Source organism: Uloborus diversus, chromosome 2 (assembly GCF_026930045.1).
Source record: "Uloborus diversus isolate 005 chromosome 2, Udiv.v.3.1, whole genome shotgun sequence".
In the NCBI taxonomy this organism is placed as follows: domain Eukaryota; kingdom Metazoa; phylum Arthropoda; class Arachnida; order Araneae; family Uloboridae; genus Uloborus; species Uloborus diversus.
The window spans coordinates 26,295,633-26,312,034 of NC_072732.1; the positions used below are offsets into that span (position 1 = coordinate 26,295,633).

General features: G+C 32.2%; 1 protein-coding gene across 1 annotated transcript in view; it reads right to left on the minus strand.

The window, feature by feature from the left end:
- LOC129216922 (uncharacterized) overlaps positions 1-16,402 on the minus strand; it is a 51,708-nt gene that overhangs the window by 8,968 nt on the left and 26,338 nt on the right. The window contains exons 8-13 of the mRNA XM_054851139.1: positions 13,953-14,024; positions 11,536-11,636; positions 10,570-10,705; positions 7,196-7,337; positions 4,198-4,337; positions 1,095-1,251 (exon numbers count right to left, since the gene is read on the minus strand). Of these exons, the coding sequence (XP_054707114.1) occupies positions 1,095-1,251; positions 4,198-4,337; positions 7,196-7,337; positions 10,570-10,705; positions 11,536-11,636; positions 13,953-14,024 (748 nt within the window). The remainder of the gene's footprint in view (positions 1-1,094; positions 1,252-4,197; positions 4,338-7,195; positions 7,338-10,569; positions 10,706-11,535; positions 11,637-13,952; positions 14,025-16,402) is intronic.

The window sequence follows — 16,402 nt, forward strand, 5'->3', positions numbered from 1 at the left end:
TAAAAAAAAGGCTTCCATCATTCTGTATGTTTTAGTGTAAAAGAATACGTTGAGCAAATATTAGTGATGGTTTATAAGAAAAACTGCAAATTTTTATTTGGTTCTGTACTGAATTGAACTGTAATTTTAGAGTAAAAGCAATATTGCAAATTGCAAGAGTGAAAATCTGTTTCACACACAGAAAGAAGGGTCTAAGCAGTTTTGCCTGTTGAAGCTAAGATTGTATAATGCATTGCAGTTAAATTTAGAGCAACACATTTTAAAAATGCAAAATCAATTTATAAAAGGAAAATGAACTGATTTTAATTAATGATTTTGTTAAAAAATCACTTGATTCAAATCAATTGACTTAAATCACTGATTTTTTTAAAATCAATTTGATTTTCATCATGATTTTAATCATGATTTAAATCAACGAACCCTAATTATACATATAATTAACACAAAAACATTAGTAAATTAACAAAAAAACCACACCTAAAACTTAATGATGCGTTAAAGCATCCAACCACTTACAGTAGACATATTTAGAATACTGTTCTTACAGATGATTACAACTTTCTCTTGGACTTTGGCTTTAGCTCACAATTTTTTATCGATGTCCATGATTTTTTATTACGACTGGAATGAAATAATTGTTTACGTAGGATATGGATATGGCTTGTCTTTTTGGAATTTAAGGTAAGATTTTACACTAATTTTGCACGTGGAGCGTTATTATTGATAGCTTTTTTTTTAAAGCTTTAATTTTAAAGTCAAACTTTTTTTTTGAGTTTTCGTTTATTGGTTTGCATTGTAGCAGTTAGTGCAATTGCCCAGCGTTATTCTGCATGCAAATTCCAAGGACTTATACATTCTTCTTTAGTCTGTAGTTTTAAAATTTTTTGGTTTTTTTCAACCATAAGATGGAGTTTCCACTGTTGATGAGTACTGGCTCCATCACTTTAACTTTAGTTTTCTTTTTTACTTTTGCTATCCTGTTTTTGGTTCATTTTAAAATTGCTTATTTCCTTAAGTATATTAATTACTGTTATTCATTCATTTGAAAAGAAATAAAGTTAGGCTAACAGGAAATGCTTGAATTCATTTTTTACCTTCATCAACATCATCCGGAAATGCAGTAAAGCATATTCTAAACCATCCAGGCTGAGCACAAAAAAACTCCTCTCCCGGCACAATGTATAACTGGAACTTTTCTATAAGATATTCAAAGAAATTTCGTTCTTGTCGAAAAGATTCCGATCCACAGATCTAAAATATAACAAAAACATTTATCAAAATACTACAAATCAGATTATATTCTTTTCAATTTAGTTAAAAATTGAAAGAGATTGGTTTTACTCTTTTTTTCTTCCAAAAAAGTGGCTTATAAATTAAGATTCTCTATTTCAACACAGAATTAATATACTAAAATCAATCTCAAGAGGCATTGGTAGAGTAAATTTTAACAACAGATTCACACACGTGAACTGTTTTTAACAATGCAATTCTTTCACTTTTTACCAGGAAAGCAGGTTGAATATACTGTGGTTACTTGTTTGAGAATTATTACACATAGGTGTGAGCTTAAGGGTCTAAATATAAATATACGAGGGTCGTTCGGAAAGTAAGTTCTATTTTGAAATAAAAAAAAGGATAAGTAGGGATAAAGTAAAGAAATTTATTGCACAAAAATCTACCACCTTCATAGCAGTTTTTGACATAGTTCTTGTGATTTTCCAAGCATTAGCTGTAGCATGGTACAAGCTTTTGTAAGCTCTTCGCAAAATGTTGCCACCTGTATAGGAAACTCTGGGATAACATGTTCTTTGAGCTAATCATCACTTTTGTACCGCCAACTGCCAAGGAAAGACTTTGGATGCCAAAACAAATGAAAGTTGCTGGGAACGGTGTCAGGGCTATGTGGAGGATGCCCGAAAATGTCCCAGCCAAAGTCCTGTAAGTGTCCTTATGATTGACGACACTGGTGGCAACATTCTACAAATAGCTTTTCAAAAACTTGTACTACGCTATGATAAATGCTTGGAAAATCACAGGAGCAATGTCAGAAAATAGCATAAGGATGGTTGATTTTTTTGCAATAAATTTCTTTGTTCCCCCCCCCCCCCCCCATCTTTGTTCTTTTTATTTCAAAATGGAACTTATTTTCTCAACAACCCTCGTACATACAATAGGGCTTTTGCCCGATGACTCTACACTCATAAGCTCATATCTTTTTGCATTATTAAGGGGTAACCCTGAAAAACATTATTGCAATTTTTTTCAGCACACACACACACATATATTGTCACCTCAGAGCAACTGTAAGATATCTTAGTGTTGTATCTGGGATTAGATATGTTACTGTTGCTCTGAGGCAACGATATATACAGTGGCTCCCAAAAGTGTTCGTACACTTTGAAATTTTTTAGTAAAATCGAAATAACGCAAAACTTAATTCTAATATGAAGTCCAATATTTTTTCACATCATTCCTATGTCATTCTAAATAAAACCCTGTAGTTGTTTCAAAATATTGACGGATCTTCTTTTTGAAATGGGTCAAAAAACGAAGAGACAGAGAAGTAGTACACCACAAAAGTCTTCGTACACTCAAATATTTTCGAATAAATTCATGATTAAAAGTTATCATATGTCGTTTTTTTATTATTTTTGCATTGTGTTGACCCTTAAAAGTAATTTGGCTGTAATTTTTTGTTTATTTATTCCGTAATATTGTGCTTATTACAGTAAAATGGCTGGTATTTGTAAAGAACCACAAACACCATTCAAAATTTGAGTTTTTTCCTCACAGTGTTGGTAAATTGGTTTGAAATGTCTCTAAATTAGTTAATTTATTCCATTCTATAGTAAAGTGGTTGATAAAATACTTTAAAGAAAAGAATCGGACCGAAAACTAGGTAAGAAAAGGCCATCCGAAGAAGTTGACAAAGCATGATCGAAGATTTAAAGTTAAAAATTTGTGAAAAATACACATTTGATTGCTCTAAAGGTTTCTACAGAGTTAAATGAAAATTTTTACACTTAATATTCACCTAAAATTGTTGGCCAAGTTCTCTGATTAGCTGGATTAAATGGGACCTCTTCCCACAGAAATGTTCTTGGACTAGTGAAAAACAGAAAGCTTTCACTTTTCGTCGCAAAATCGATGATAAATAAGCTCAAAACGTTTTGGAATTACGTCTTACTTACAAATAGAAATGAAGTCAAGATTTTTGTTTAAATTGTTGTATAATTGTAAATAGAAAAAAAAATTAGGAACTTAATCTTAAGAACTTAGATGGAGCAGTTAACCAAGACGGTGAAGGTGTTCTTGTGTGAGGGTGCATATCAGCACCAAGACTTTTTACTTTGGAATTTTTTGATGAAATAATGAATCATGCTGTTCATTTAAATATTTTAAAAACGAATTTTGAACTCTTTCCGAAATTTGGTTATCGGAAACAACTTTGTCTTTTTATCAAGATAACGATAAGAAGCACACGGTTTTCAACATTTGCATCTAGTGCCTCAAAAATTGTCCTAAAGTTTAGAAAATACCCCTTTAATCTCCAAATTTGAACTTAATGTAACATATTTAGAGATATTTGGAAGCTAGATTACGAAAATATGGCTTTGAAACGAAAATAGAGCTAGAAACAGTAAGACTCGAAGTGTGATTAAACACTTACTCAGAAATTACGCAAAAAAAAAAAAGAAAGAAAGAAAGACAACATAATGAAATCTATTTCCATATGTTTAAAAGGTGTTGTTGATACTGCATGATATTCTACTAAATAATAACTTAATAAAAAGTTAGATTATTCAATAATATATCGACATTTTTTAAAGTGTACGAAGATTTTTGTAAGATAAAATTTCCGGCACTTTTTGGTTTTTGATTTTTAAAAAATTAAGTTTAAATATTTTAAAAAAAAATCATGTAGTTTTGTTGAAAATTGATTATAGATCTTATAATTAAATACCTATTCCTAAATATTAATTCTAACCAATGGATAGAGTCCTATTTCATTGAAAGTCGTAGGTGTACGAACACTTTTGAGAGCCACTGTATATGTGTGGTATTCAGAGCTCAAGTGGATCAAGTCCATAAATGTCTTGATCCACTATAACGCCTTATATAGTATAAGAACCATTGAATCACAGAAAAAACATGCTAAAAATGTATAATTTAATTTGAAATTACAAAATGGCTTACATTTCTGAAATCCACCCATAAAAAGAAAGCAGCATTGGATTTTCTAACATTCAGTCCCATATCTGTGAGTCTCTTTGCATAAGTTGCAGATCTGGCAGTCAAACGATCTTGATTTGTTGCCACAAACTTTTTACAGAATTCTGAGAATAAAAAAGATTTTTTACTACCTTTTTTAAAATGTCTATGAAAACTATACACTAGATTCTAGAAAGAAGATTTCCTTTGCTGCAAGGGGCGATTCCCCCTCTTCTGAGATACTCAACTAATAGACTAGAAGACTGGCACAGGCTCACAGAGAAATTTGGCTGGCCCTTGAAGGCTTTCCTTGCACATGTTAAAAATGTCTCTCATTCAAAAAATAACAATAATATTATTTTATATGATATTTTTAAAATCAGTTTTCTAATTACTTATCATAATTCTCTGTAATTTTTGACAAAGGGTTGTTTATTTATGTATCATAGATGCAATAATTACTGATTCTTACAATAAATCTTGTAAGCAAATAAATCGAAATACAAATACCCTAGGACAAGTCTGACGAATAGGTTTATTTTAGTATTTAGCTATTCATTATCTTCAATAGGGTACAGATTTGAGAGCAATTTCTGATATGAATAAAATATGTTGTGAACTCATAAATGTTAGCTTTGTTTTTAACCATTCAAAATAGAATTTAACAATAATTTTCCATAGAACTAAACCAGACTACTTTCCTGTAAACCAATATCGACTTTCTAGTATCTGATCAATCTTCTCAAAATTAGCTAAAACCACAAATTATTTTAAACATAACTGTTTAAAATTTTTACCTGAATTCTAGAAATAAAATATGCCTTGTTCATCCAGAAAACAATGCGTAACAAAATAAATAAAAGCAAATAAAAGAACAAATTAAGTAGTAGCACCTTTTAAACAAAGCAGCTAATACATTTTTATCCATTAAAAAAAAATCTCAATTCGCTTTCGAAAAGAAAAATAATAGCCTCCATAAAAAAAGTACATTATGTAAAAAAAAAAAGATTGTTTTTACCCTGTTGCCAAAAAAATTTTTTAAAAATGAATAAATGTGCTTCAAAACAAATAAAAAACAATAAAATGTCAACCAAACACTTTTCATTATCAAAATAAAAATAATAATAAATAAAAAACCACCTGCGCAGATCTTTATGTAGAAAAATAAAAGACTCCGAATTTCTCCGCCAAACACTAAATACGTAAACTTCAACGTGAAAATAAAAAATCATATCAACAATAATTATTTCAGTCTCATTTTGGGGAAATAGAATCAGATTTGGGAGTTGAAGGTGTTTTTAATTCAAAGACTTACAGTCAGAATCGGTCATTTTTTCCTTACAGTCTGCGACTTGGTTAATATTTGTGGAGTCGGAGTTGGAGACTTTAAAAAATTCCAAATGCCGGAGTCAGGAATAGTCCCACTAATCGGAGTCCGACTAAATTTAGGGTACAGGAGTCGGAGTCAGATGCCCTAAAATTCTAGAAGTCAGAGTCTGGAGTTAGTCATCAAGAGCTATTTCCAACAAATTTGTTTGAAGTATATCCGCCTTTAAGTTCGGGATCTATTTTAGTCCTATATATTATCTATTTAGTATTGTCCGTTTTTCACGAGAAGGCACTTGACTCCTCCTTCGTCATGTAGTATCCGATGATTCTATTTTGCAGTTTTCGGCAGAAGGTACATTCGGATCATAACATTTTGTTGTAAAAGCAGCAGTTTTTAAAATGTAAGAATAACTAAAATAACAACAGACAAGTGAAGCAAGTGATGTAAAGGACACTAAGACTTTTTTGCACATTAAAATGCACGCCCAAGGTAAGGCTGTCTGGTTGTCTCCTTTAGAAGCATGTGTATTGCTTACCGATCACCCCCGCGAGAAATGGAACTCTGCGTTCGAGGAGGTGGGGTGAAGTGCCTTCTCTTGAAAAATGGACAGTACCTTAGATCTATTTAATCTAACAAATTTTAGTTTCCCCGTAGGGCTAATGTCTAAGGTTTTGAACTGTTCAAAATTGAACAGAAAATTGTTCAAATCAAAAAGACATTTTCTACACATGTTCTTCACCAAAAGATTTTTCCTAAAAAGTTTGTTTGAAGCTGATTTGCCTCTAAGTTTATAGAACTAATTTTTGCCTTGAATTTCTCCATAGGCACTAATGTTAAGTTTTTTTTTTTGAACTGTTCAAAATTGAACAAAAAATTGTTCAAATAAAAAAAATGGGAATGAGGTGTCCTTACGTGATTTTGCAAACAAAAAAAAAAAAAATTGTTCAAATTGGACTGTTCTCTCAAAAGTTATTAGGACAGACAGATAGACAGACCAACAGACATTTTCCCCCATCTCAATACCCTACTTTCCAATTTTTAATTTTTAGATATTTATTTAATTTTTTTATTTATTTTTGAGTTTTTTTTTGTTTCTTGCAATATTTTAAAAATGCATTAAGTCTTCTTTCATGCTTTTTTCTTTTTTCTCTGACTTCTACTGGGAAAGTAGGCTAAAAAGGAGTTAAAATTATTATCTTAAAGCTTGGGGGAAGATGAGGGAAAATGTGTAAAACACATAAACTCTTATAATCCAGGAAGCCAATGCCTGTCAGGCTGTATTACTCTAACGTACAGAACATAGTAGACTCATAGGACTTGGAACATGCATGTGAAACTCACATTGATGCAATTAGTTACAGTGAAATACATATAACATGAAAAATCCATCAAAACGAAATGATATGCTTAAACCTGAAGTAATACTTTAAAATGAATTTTCTTTATCTGCGCACGGTTTTATAAACATCATTTATAAAACATTAGAAAATTATCTAAGACGGATATCTTTCTTTTATTTTTATTTGGTACCAACTCTACTTCAGACAGTTTATTGTGCATATATTTTGCTGTGGTAGAGAGCAATACAATAACTTTCATTATTGGCATAAAATGATAGATTGTTTCATAAGGAGAATAAATAATCAAAATTACCTAAATCCTCCAAATATCTTGCAGCCATATCCATCACCGGAAAGGGAATGCATTGTAAGAAACAAAGCTCAGTCAAGCACCTTTGTAGCACCTCACATTTTGTATGAACCATACCAATTCTTAACCCAGCAACTGTAAAATCCTGCAAGATATAATATGGTGCATAAAATCTTTGGTTTGAAGTTATGTTTAGCATCAATGCATTATGTAGTAATAAAGCAAAGGAAAAAAAAAGCAGCAATTTGTTGTTACTTTTTAAATGTTAAATTTGTTTTAATTTCTTGACTTATATTTATGCTTTTAATTCAATTGTCTTGCCACTGTAATTTAGATATTTTCTGTAATGTGCAACATTTTCAAACAAGAAAATCAAGTCAATGAAAGAAGCAGAGGGGAGATGTTTTTAGATATAGAGCACACATGTCATTATTTTATCCCGGGTTTCCCTCTGGTGGGCCTGCTATCATTATTCTATTAATAAGCGCACAGGGGCAGATACAGACTACCATTTTAGAAGAAGGGGGGGGGGGCATGCTAAAGAATGACCCCCTCCCTCCTGAATGAACCTATAGTTTTGGGTGGGAAACATTTCTGAAAATGCCTGGTTGTCAATAAAAAACACCAAATTGACTAGGAAAAAGGCCCCTAATAGGGCATCCATAAGTGTTGCTATTGTTCACATTTTATTCATAAAGTGTTTGAAAACAATGTAGACGGATAATATTTTCCAAGGTTTAGGGGGGGGGGGGTTGCACCTACAGTGGCCCTGTATCCCCCACCGTAAGCACAAGCCCTGAAACCTGAAAGGGTTTGAACATTAGTTTCATGGGGAAAGCAGTTTGTTCTTCTTATTTAAAACTCCACTTTGGAAAAGTAGGGGAATGTGGGGCAAAGTGAAATGGTTAAAATCACTTACTTTTTTCAAAATGAATAAATTGGAAATTTGTTTTGAAAATTATGATACATAAAGAAAGAACACTATATTTTATAATAAAACTTGCACTGAAACATTATTTTTTACTTTTGACAGTAAATTTGTACCTTTAAAAAAAGGTGGAAATTTTTTCCTTCTTTTTTTTTACATGGGGGCAAAATGAAATGTAACATATTTTTCTAAATGAAATATTTTCTATTTGATTGTTAAAGATATTTTTGATCGAATAAATGAGTAAATAAAAGAATGAATGAAGAAATGAACATAAAATAAAACAATAAATGAATAAATAAATATATAAATAAGTTAACACATGAGAAAAAAAATTAAATGAATTAATAAAATAGCAAATGAAGAAGAAAATAAGTCAATGAATGAACAAATAAGAGAATTTTTAAATGAAAGAATGTGAATGGAACAACTAATTAACTAATACATAAATGATTTTATAAAAGATTGAATAAGTCAATGAAATGGACTATATTTCACTTTACCCCATCCACTTTGCACTTCATGCACTTGACTAACTGTACAAAGTATTTGAAATACAAATAAGCTTAATATTTAGCAAATAAATTCTGCATCATATATTAGTAGGTCTCAATATTTAAAATATAAATAACAATAACTTTATTATTTAATAACAACGAAAATAATTTTTGACTTACAACAAAATATCACAAAATGAGTATCAATTTTCGAAAATTGCTTGGCTTGTATTATCATATTCTTTGATTTTCAGAGGTAATTTTTTTCTTGACTGGAAGAGCCTACACGTGCTACTACATAGTTAAAATATTACTAGGCAGGTGGTGTTAAAAGCAGAGTAAATATTTGAACATTTCACTTTGCCTCATATTCCCCTATATCTAGTTTGGAAAAGGATAAACACATTGGTATTGCATGAGGCTAGGAAGTCATTCAATGCTTTCAATATTCAAACATCACAAGTCCTTAAACTAAAACATTTCAATGCATTGAAAGTTGTACTTTATTTAACTTTAAGTAATATATTTAACTTTTGGTCATTGTTCATCATTTTTCTATGTTATTAGCATCCCCAATGGTAGACCAATTCATCATTATAAGGAAAAGGAAATTAAGAGGCAATTACGATTTCCTAACTATCTTTTACTACAAAACTTAACAAAAACCAATAAATAATGAACCAATTCCTTTAAAAAACACTTTTTAAAATTTTCATATTTAATTGAGTGATTATTTTTCTAGGGTTTGTCAAAAAATAAATAATTTTGCGAAAGCAATAATTTTTTTTTAATGAAATAAGCTTTCATTTAACCTGTAAAAACTATGCATTTAAAAACTAATTATAATATAAAAACACTAAAAAATAAGTAATTTGCAGTAAATAATTGAGGTATAGATCATTACAAATGCATATATACAGGGTGTTCCATTTCAACCTGCAAAACCTTTATTTTCGCAACCGTTAGTCCTAGATGTATACTTCTAATTGCAAAAATGTTCAATATCAGATGCAGAGTTAAGATAGTGAAAGTTTGAAGTAAAAAAAAAATAAGTCAAAAATACAAAATTTAACTTTTTATACGGGCCCCAGGTCCCCTTATTTATAATTAGGGAAATTTTCTGCATTGAAAAATCATTCCAACAGAAGAAGTTTGACATTAGTACAACTAATATTCACCGAATTGTGAAACGCGGCGTTTTTTGACTTACACCACTTTACACTCACCATCAATAACACCTATTGGGGGCATATACAGCGGTTAATAAGAGTTTAAAATTACATGTGTGCATACAGTGTGATTTTTCAAATTGTTGGAGGTTTCGTAGTGTGCTTTTGCGTATCAAGGCAAAACTTTTGCTTTTATTTTGGAATATCAATGTAAAATATAAATACTTATTTTATTTACTTCGACAACCTGACATTCCTCTGAAAGGGCGATAAGATCCAATCTCATCCTTTGTATGGTCCCTTAAAACTTTAAACTGTAATATCTCCTTGAGTTTTGGTCGCACAAATGTCAAGTTTTTTTGTGTCAGTAATACTTTTCAATGGAGATTATTTCTCTAAATATTGGTTAGGGGACCTGGAGCCCGTATAAAAAGTTAAATTTTGCATTTTTTGATTTTGCTTCAAACTTTCAATATCTTAACTCTGCATCTGATTTTGAACATTTTGTCAATTGGAAGTATACATCTAGGACTAACGGTTGCGAAAATAAAGGTCTTGCAGGTTAAAACGGAACACTTCGCTTAAGTGGCCAACTAACGTGTGTGTGTATCTACTACTGGTGGGCAAACAATTCTGGCTATGGCTTTGGTAATAGAGGTCATTATCTTGAATGAAAACAAAAATTAAATGTCCAGATCTTATAGGTTCTTAAGATTACTGGAGTTGTAAGTATTGATAACTTTAAGAAGTAACAGATGTCAAAAAGATACTTCCAAGTTATACCTTACTCATTCCATACAAGACATGCACTTTCTTTGGATCAGGAAGTACTGGAAATTTCAAGACACTATGAAACTGGTTTCCTCCATGATATACTGAAAGTGCATAGACTTCATCAACTACGACATGCATATCTTTTCTGTAAAATTTTTGCAATAATAAAATTACTTAAGTTTTAATCATATAGTCATGTACAAGCTTTCACAACAGCTAATTGAATTACTAAATTTAAAAATAATAACTTCTGATATCAAAATCAGGATAAGGGGAAGCTATAAACTAATTTCATTTGTTCACAGTGGGTAAAATATTTAATAGCGCCCCTGAAAGGAAATCAATGTTAAAGAGAAGTATCTGATTTATTTTTTTAATTAGAAAGCAATTTGCCTGGATATTGTCTCTGCAAAACTTGTTTCTATCAATTTAATTCTTAAATAAATATTAAACTAAAGTTTAAAATAAAAGGGAAAATATAATTTATTGATATTAAGGATTAAAAAAAGACATACAGCGTAGGAATTACTTTTAAGAATTTTGCTCTTCCAGAAAATATTTTCTACTTTTATCAACGTTTTATCGATGTATAGTTGTCAATGTTAATTAAATAAGAAACTGAATAACTAACACTAATTACATGTTTAGAGAGCTTTGAAACTACAAGGTAATTGAAAAGTCAAAAACAATCATGTTGTTGAATGTTTTTTCGTCCATAAACTCATGTCTTCTGAATTGAAAAAGGTGCTCTTGTAACCCTAAAACCTACAAGGATTAAAATGCAGTTTTTGTGCTTCACAAATAGGTTTTATCTTTTCATTTTCAAAGCAAAGGTTTGTTTCATTTCTTACTAGGAAACTGTTAAGACAGAATTAGCCTTTCACAAAAATTGAAAAAAAAAAAAAAAAAAATTACAAAAGAAGAACTATTTAGCTTTTGCAGCTTAATAAATAAAAACTGTAATCTAAAACTTACAAGTGGAAAAATTCTAGAATATCCATTAATAACTCAGATTTATACACATCACCCAGAGGGTTGCTAGGGTTGAGCAAGATTATTCCCCGAACAGTTTTGTTCTAGAGAGAGAAATGAAACAAGAATTGTTATGGTGAAAAATAATTTAACATACAATGAATTTCGGACACATTCACACTAGGGCTGAGTGAACTGGTCCTATCAGTAAGGCCCAGTGTGCTGTGTGTCCCACATCACTAAACCAGCTTAGAATCTTTCTCTAAACCGATGCATCAATACTGTTCCAATGTACAAATATCGGTCCACGATTGTTGCTGTTTTAATCTCTAATTTTTTCACACTAATGCTAAATTAGCAGTGCGACAGTACAATCTGGGTTAACAACAGAGGTGTGAAGGGTTAGACTTTCACTTCTCCTATAAAATGAAAGAAATGCACAGTTGATTTTAGCTCTTGACAAAAAATATATTGATTACCTAAGTTTATCATGTGTAATCACTCACTTAAAAAAAGAAAAAAAAAGAGCAAAATAGCAACAAAAATTGTATTGCAACATTAGGATGTACGGTTGGTGATGCATATCACGATGTAGAAATTCCTGCATTGCTAGGCCCTAATAAATGTACAAGGAGGCTTATAAAACTCAAGTTACCGATAAGAATACAAGCACAGACCAAAAAACAATTGATGGTCTCTCTCAAGAGCCTGAGCTATTCACACGACACTTGCAAAACCACTACACAACGCTGTCCATTAGAGTTAGTGTTCTGAAATATCTCAAAGTCTCATTTTAAACAAATAATTTCTATGCTCACTATTTTGGATCCAAACTAAAAAGAAGCATTCCAAAGAGATTTTGGTGCGGTGCTGAAAGATTTTCCTATCAAGAATTTAACAAGTTGAAAAACTCTTGGTACAATCCTTGATCTGCCCGAACATTAATCTTGGCGATCCCATATTTAAAAATTCTTCTCCTGAAGTGAATACACAGCCATATAAATTTTGTTTTACAGCACAAATAAAGGTGGAAAAACCAGCAATTCTTATTATTGCATTGCAACGTTGCGCCTTTTTTTAGCACTTAAAATTCTGTTACCACTCTAAATTGGGGTGAATTGAGACTTTCTAGTAATATCTTGGCCACATATTTTCTCTAAGTAACACATTTCACAATCAAGACATTTTTTCTCTGGATAAAACACATCAGGAGTTGAATCAGCTTCTGCTTAGCTCAGAGACACTACATATACCCTGGACCTGCTTGGCGGTTGAATCAACAACTAGATCATTGTAAATCATTTCTGGTCCATCTTCAAAAATAACATTCAGCATTTTTTTTTTCTTACCACAAAGTGCAATGACCCATTCATACTCATTACAAATAAATATTGCGCTTGATTTTTCATGTTTTTGAAGGATTTTTATCTCAATAAAATGCATTCTAAAAAAATTATCGTATTTTTCTAGTGACTCCAAGGTTTCCAGAAGGTTTTCATAATTAACTCTCCAATCAATACATTACTCTTTTGAAAAAGCGAACTTTGATACAAAAAATAATGTGTCAAAAACTCAGTTCCCTCATTTAGGGTAATAGGGGAGTCAAATGATTCCCTCTGGATTTGGGAAATCAATTTACTTGCATGAAGGTGGCCATGGTTTTTGCTTTCTTTCGGTATAATTTACATTGAGTAAACATTCTTTGCCCCTGGAAAAATTCGAAAGGACGAACCTGCAAAAACTATTTGTAACATTGCTTTCTAATGTCGGTTTCACTTAAAATTTGCTCCTTAAGGCCACTAACAATAACTTCGGAACTGACTGAGCTTTGAAGAGCTCTTTAATGACAGTAGCATTTTTGATGTATGATTTTCCTGTTCTTGGAGTTTGTTGCACAATATTTCCTATGAGAGTTGAGCTAATCCATGTTGACCAATTTACTTCATTTTAAATTTTGAGAACTATTGAAAATTCTTGCAAGGAATGAAATGTCTCTTTAAAAGAACTCCAGGTTAACTTGTCTTTGAGATTGTACAGGCGCTAGATTGCCAGCAGGATGTGAACTGAGAAGGTAGTTTGAAAGTGATTTTCCAGTTTTGTCTGTTTGTTTCTAAAATTAAAGACAACATTGAAAGAGTTGCACTTCGAAAGTAGAGAAAAGAGTACGGAATAGGATAGCAGGGACAAACACCTTCCTGAAACAAAAATTTAACAGTAGAAGGCTTGTTAAGCGCATTGGGAAGCAATGAGCCAAATTTGGACAGGGTTTAGGTTCCTTATCTTCTTACATAAGTAACTAACAGATTTTCTAGATAATAGTTGGCTACTTTATGGATGGACAACATAAAAGTTTTGAATTAGTACGTATGGATACACAGGCAACCAATCAATATTTGTATTACGGAAATGGAAATTCATACATGATTTAATGCATCTTCATAAGCTTTCTTCACTTTCTGTATCGTCAAAACAGGACTAAGCTCTACATTATCCTGGAATGGAAATAATATTTATTAATATCCACACTGTCATTACTTTGCAAAATTGTAAAAAAATATTGCTTCCGTCTCAGCCCCAGGCAAAAAAAATTTAAATATTCCTTTGTACATTTGCATAGCTATTAAAATGAAATACATAGTCCAGTCACATTAATGTGACCACCACGTACTTTCCACGTCAGAGTTAAATAACCAATCACAGAAGACAAGTGGCAGCACAGTGCAGTTGAGCGTATATAAAGAGTGTGTGAGGGCTTCGGAAAACATTTCAATCGTTGGCGTAATGCAGAAACGAAGCGATTTATCCGACGTCCAAAAGGGCATGATCATTGACTTTCGGGCCAAGGGTGGGAGCATTTCCGGAACGGCTGAGTTTGTGAACTGTTCGCGTGCCGCCGTGGTAAAAGTGTACCGTGCATGGCAAAATGGGACTGTCCAAAATCAGCGACGCGGCAAATATGGCGCACCACGGGCCATAGATGACAGAGGCGAACGACGGTTACGGAGATGCGTTCGGGCAGATAGACGGGCTACCGTTGAGCAACTGACCACCAAAATGAACCAAGGGGCTACCAAAAGTGTCTCCCAAACTACTATTCAGCGAACATTGCTGCGTCTGGGCCTCCGAAGCAGACGCCTGGTTCGTGCACCTATGCTGACTGCTGTTCATCGACGACGAAGGCTAGAATTTGCACGCCAGTACAGCAGCTGGACGTCCACTGAGTGGCAGCAGGTAGCGTTTTCAGATGAATCGCGTTTTATGCTCCTTCAGGGACCTAAGTGACTCTCTTCTTGCACGTCTCGCAGCAGTCCGCTCTGCGGAAGGTGGTTATTCTGGCTTTTGACAGATGGTCATATTAATGCGACTGGACTGTATATCATTTCAACAGGAATAATATAATGCTGAATAAAACATTGTGCTAACAGGTTGTCTTCAGATTAAAAAGAGCACCAACTTTAAATTTTCAAATGACAACTCTCCTCCATCCAGATTTGTAATTAGTAGTAAAATCAGTTGCATCTGAAATTACGACCCATACATTTTTTTATTTGTATACTTTTAACACAAGATACATGAAATATATAAATTTACCTGGAATAATACAAAGTATAAAAGCCAATTATAAACTTGATGAGGAAGCAGTATTCCCAACAAAAGCAAAATTACACACACCAAAACTTGACGAACATCCCCATTCCCAATTTATCTTAAAAGCAAAGCAAAGAACGAAAATTAAAAATTTTTTTAAAAGCCTTGCTTAAAATAATTAAAAATATTTATTTGCTAACAAACACAAGATGGCAACAGTTAAAAAGTTTAAATTATTGTGATTTTCTGGTCATTTTCCAACAATTAAAATCACGCGAATCTTTCTCATTGTTGCAATTATAAAGCTATTTTTATTCACAAAAAAAAAAAAAATCAGCCCCTCCATGGAGCGATTGGCGCCAAAATGGAACCAATGCCTGTTTACATATGGATTCACATTTATTCCAAATTTCATCCAGAACGTAGCATTACTTCTTGAGATATGGCACTCACAATGGAAATAAAGAACGTTTGATTGTGCCACCCCCTTTCAGCTATTGACACCAAAACATAATCAGCTCTTAAACCCTCTAATGCAGTGGTTCCCAACCTTTTTCACGACGTGACCCCTTTTTCACAAAATAAATAACCTGCAATCCCCTATGTGTCCCCCAGATATACAGGGTGTTCCATTTTAACCTGCAAGACCTTTATTTTCTCAACTGTTAGTCCTAGATGTATACTTCCAATTGCAAAAATTTTCAAAATCAGGTGTTGAGTTAAGATATTGAAAGTTTGAAGTGAAAATAAAAATGAGTCAACAAATACAAAATTTAACTTTTTTTATACGGGTCCTAGGTCCCCTAACTACTATTTAGAGCAGCGGTTCCCAACCAGTGGTTTGTGAACCCTTGGGGGTTTGCGAAAAAAATAGTGTAATGCTGGAGTTTTAACATGCCTGTTTCTGATTAAGTTTCATGCTCAAGTGGTTTCAAATAAATTTTGCTCTTTTTTTATTCATTTGTCTCTCACTTATTTGATATTCTTAGCTTGAAAACATTTGCATACTTCCTGACATATTTCACATTTAAATTATTTAGTCTTTCATTGCAAAGTGCTGGTTTTAGCGCTTCCATTAGCAACGATAGGTGATATCCCTGAAGCCATGCTGAAAAAGCTTTACTTATGAATACAAAGTCCTCAGATGAAAGAATTTGAAAGCGTTCGTTTACATAGAAGCTTTTGATCAGAAAGATTGTTTAAACTTGATGGAAACATTACACGGAGCATGGAGCATATAAAAAGCATCTAAAATATTTTGATGTTTAGTTTCTTTACCATT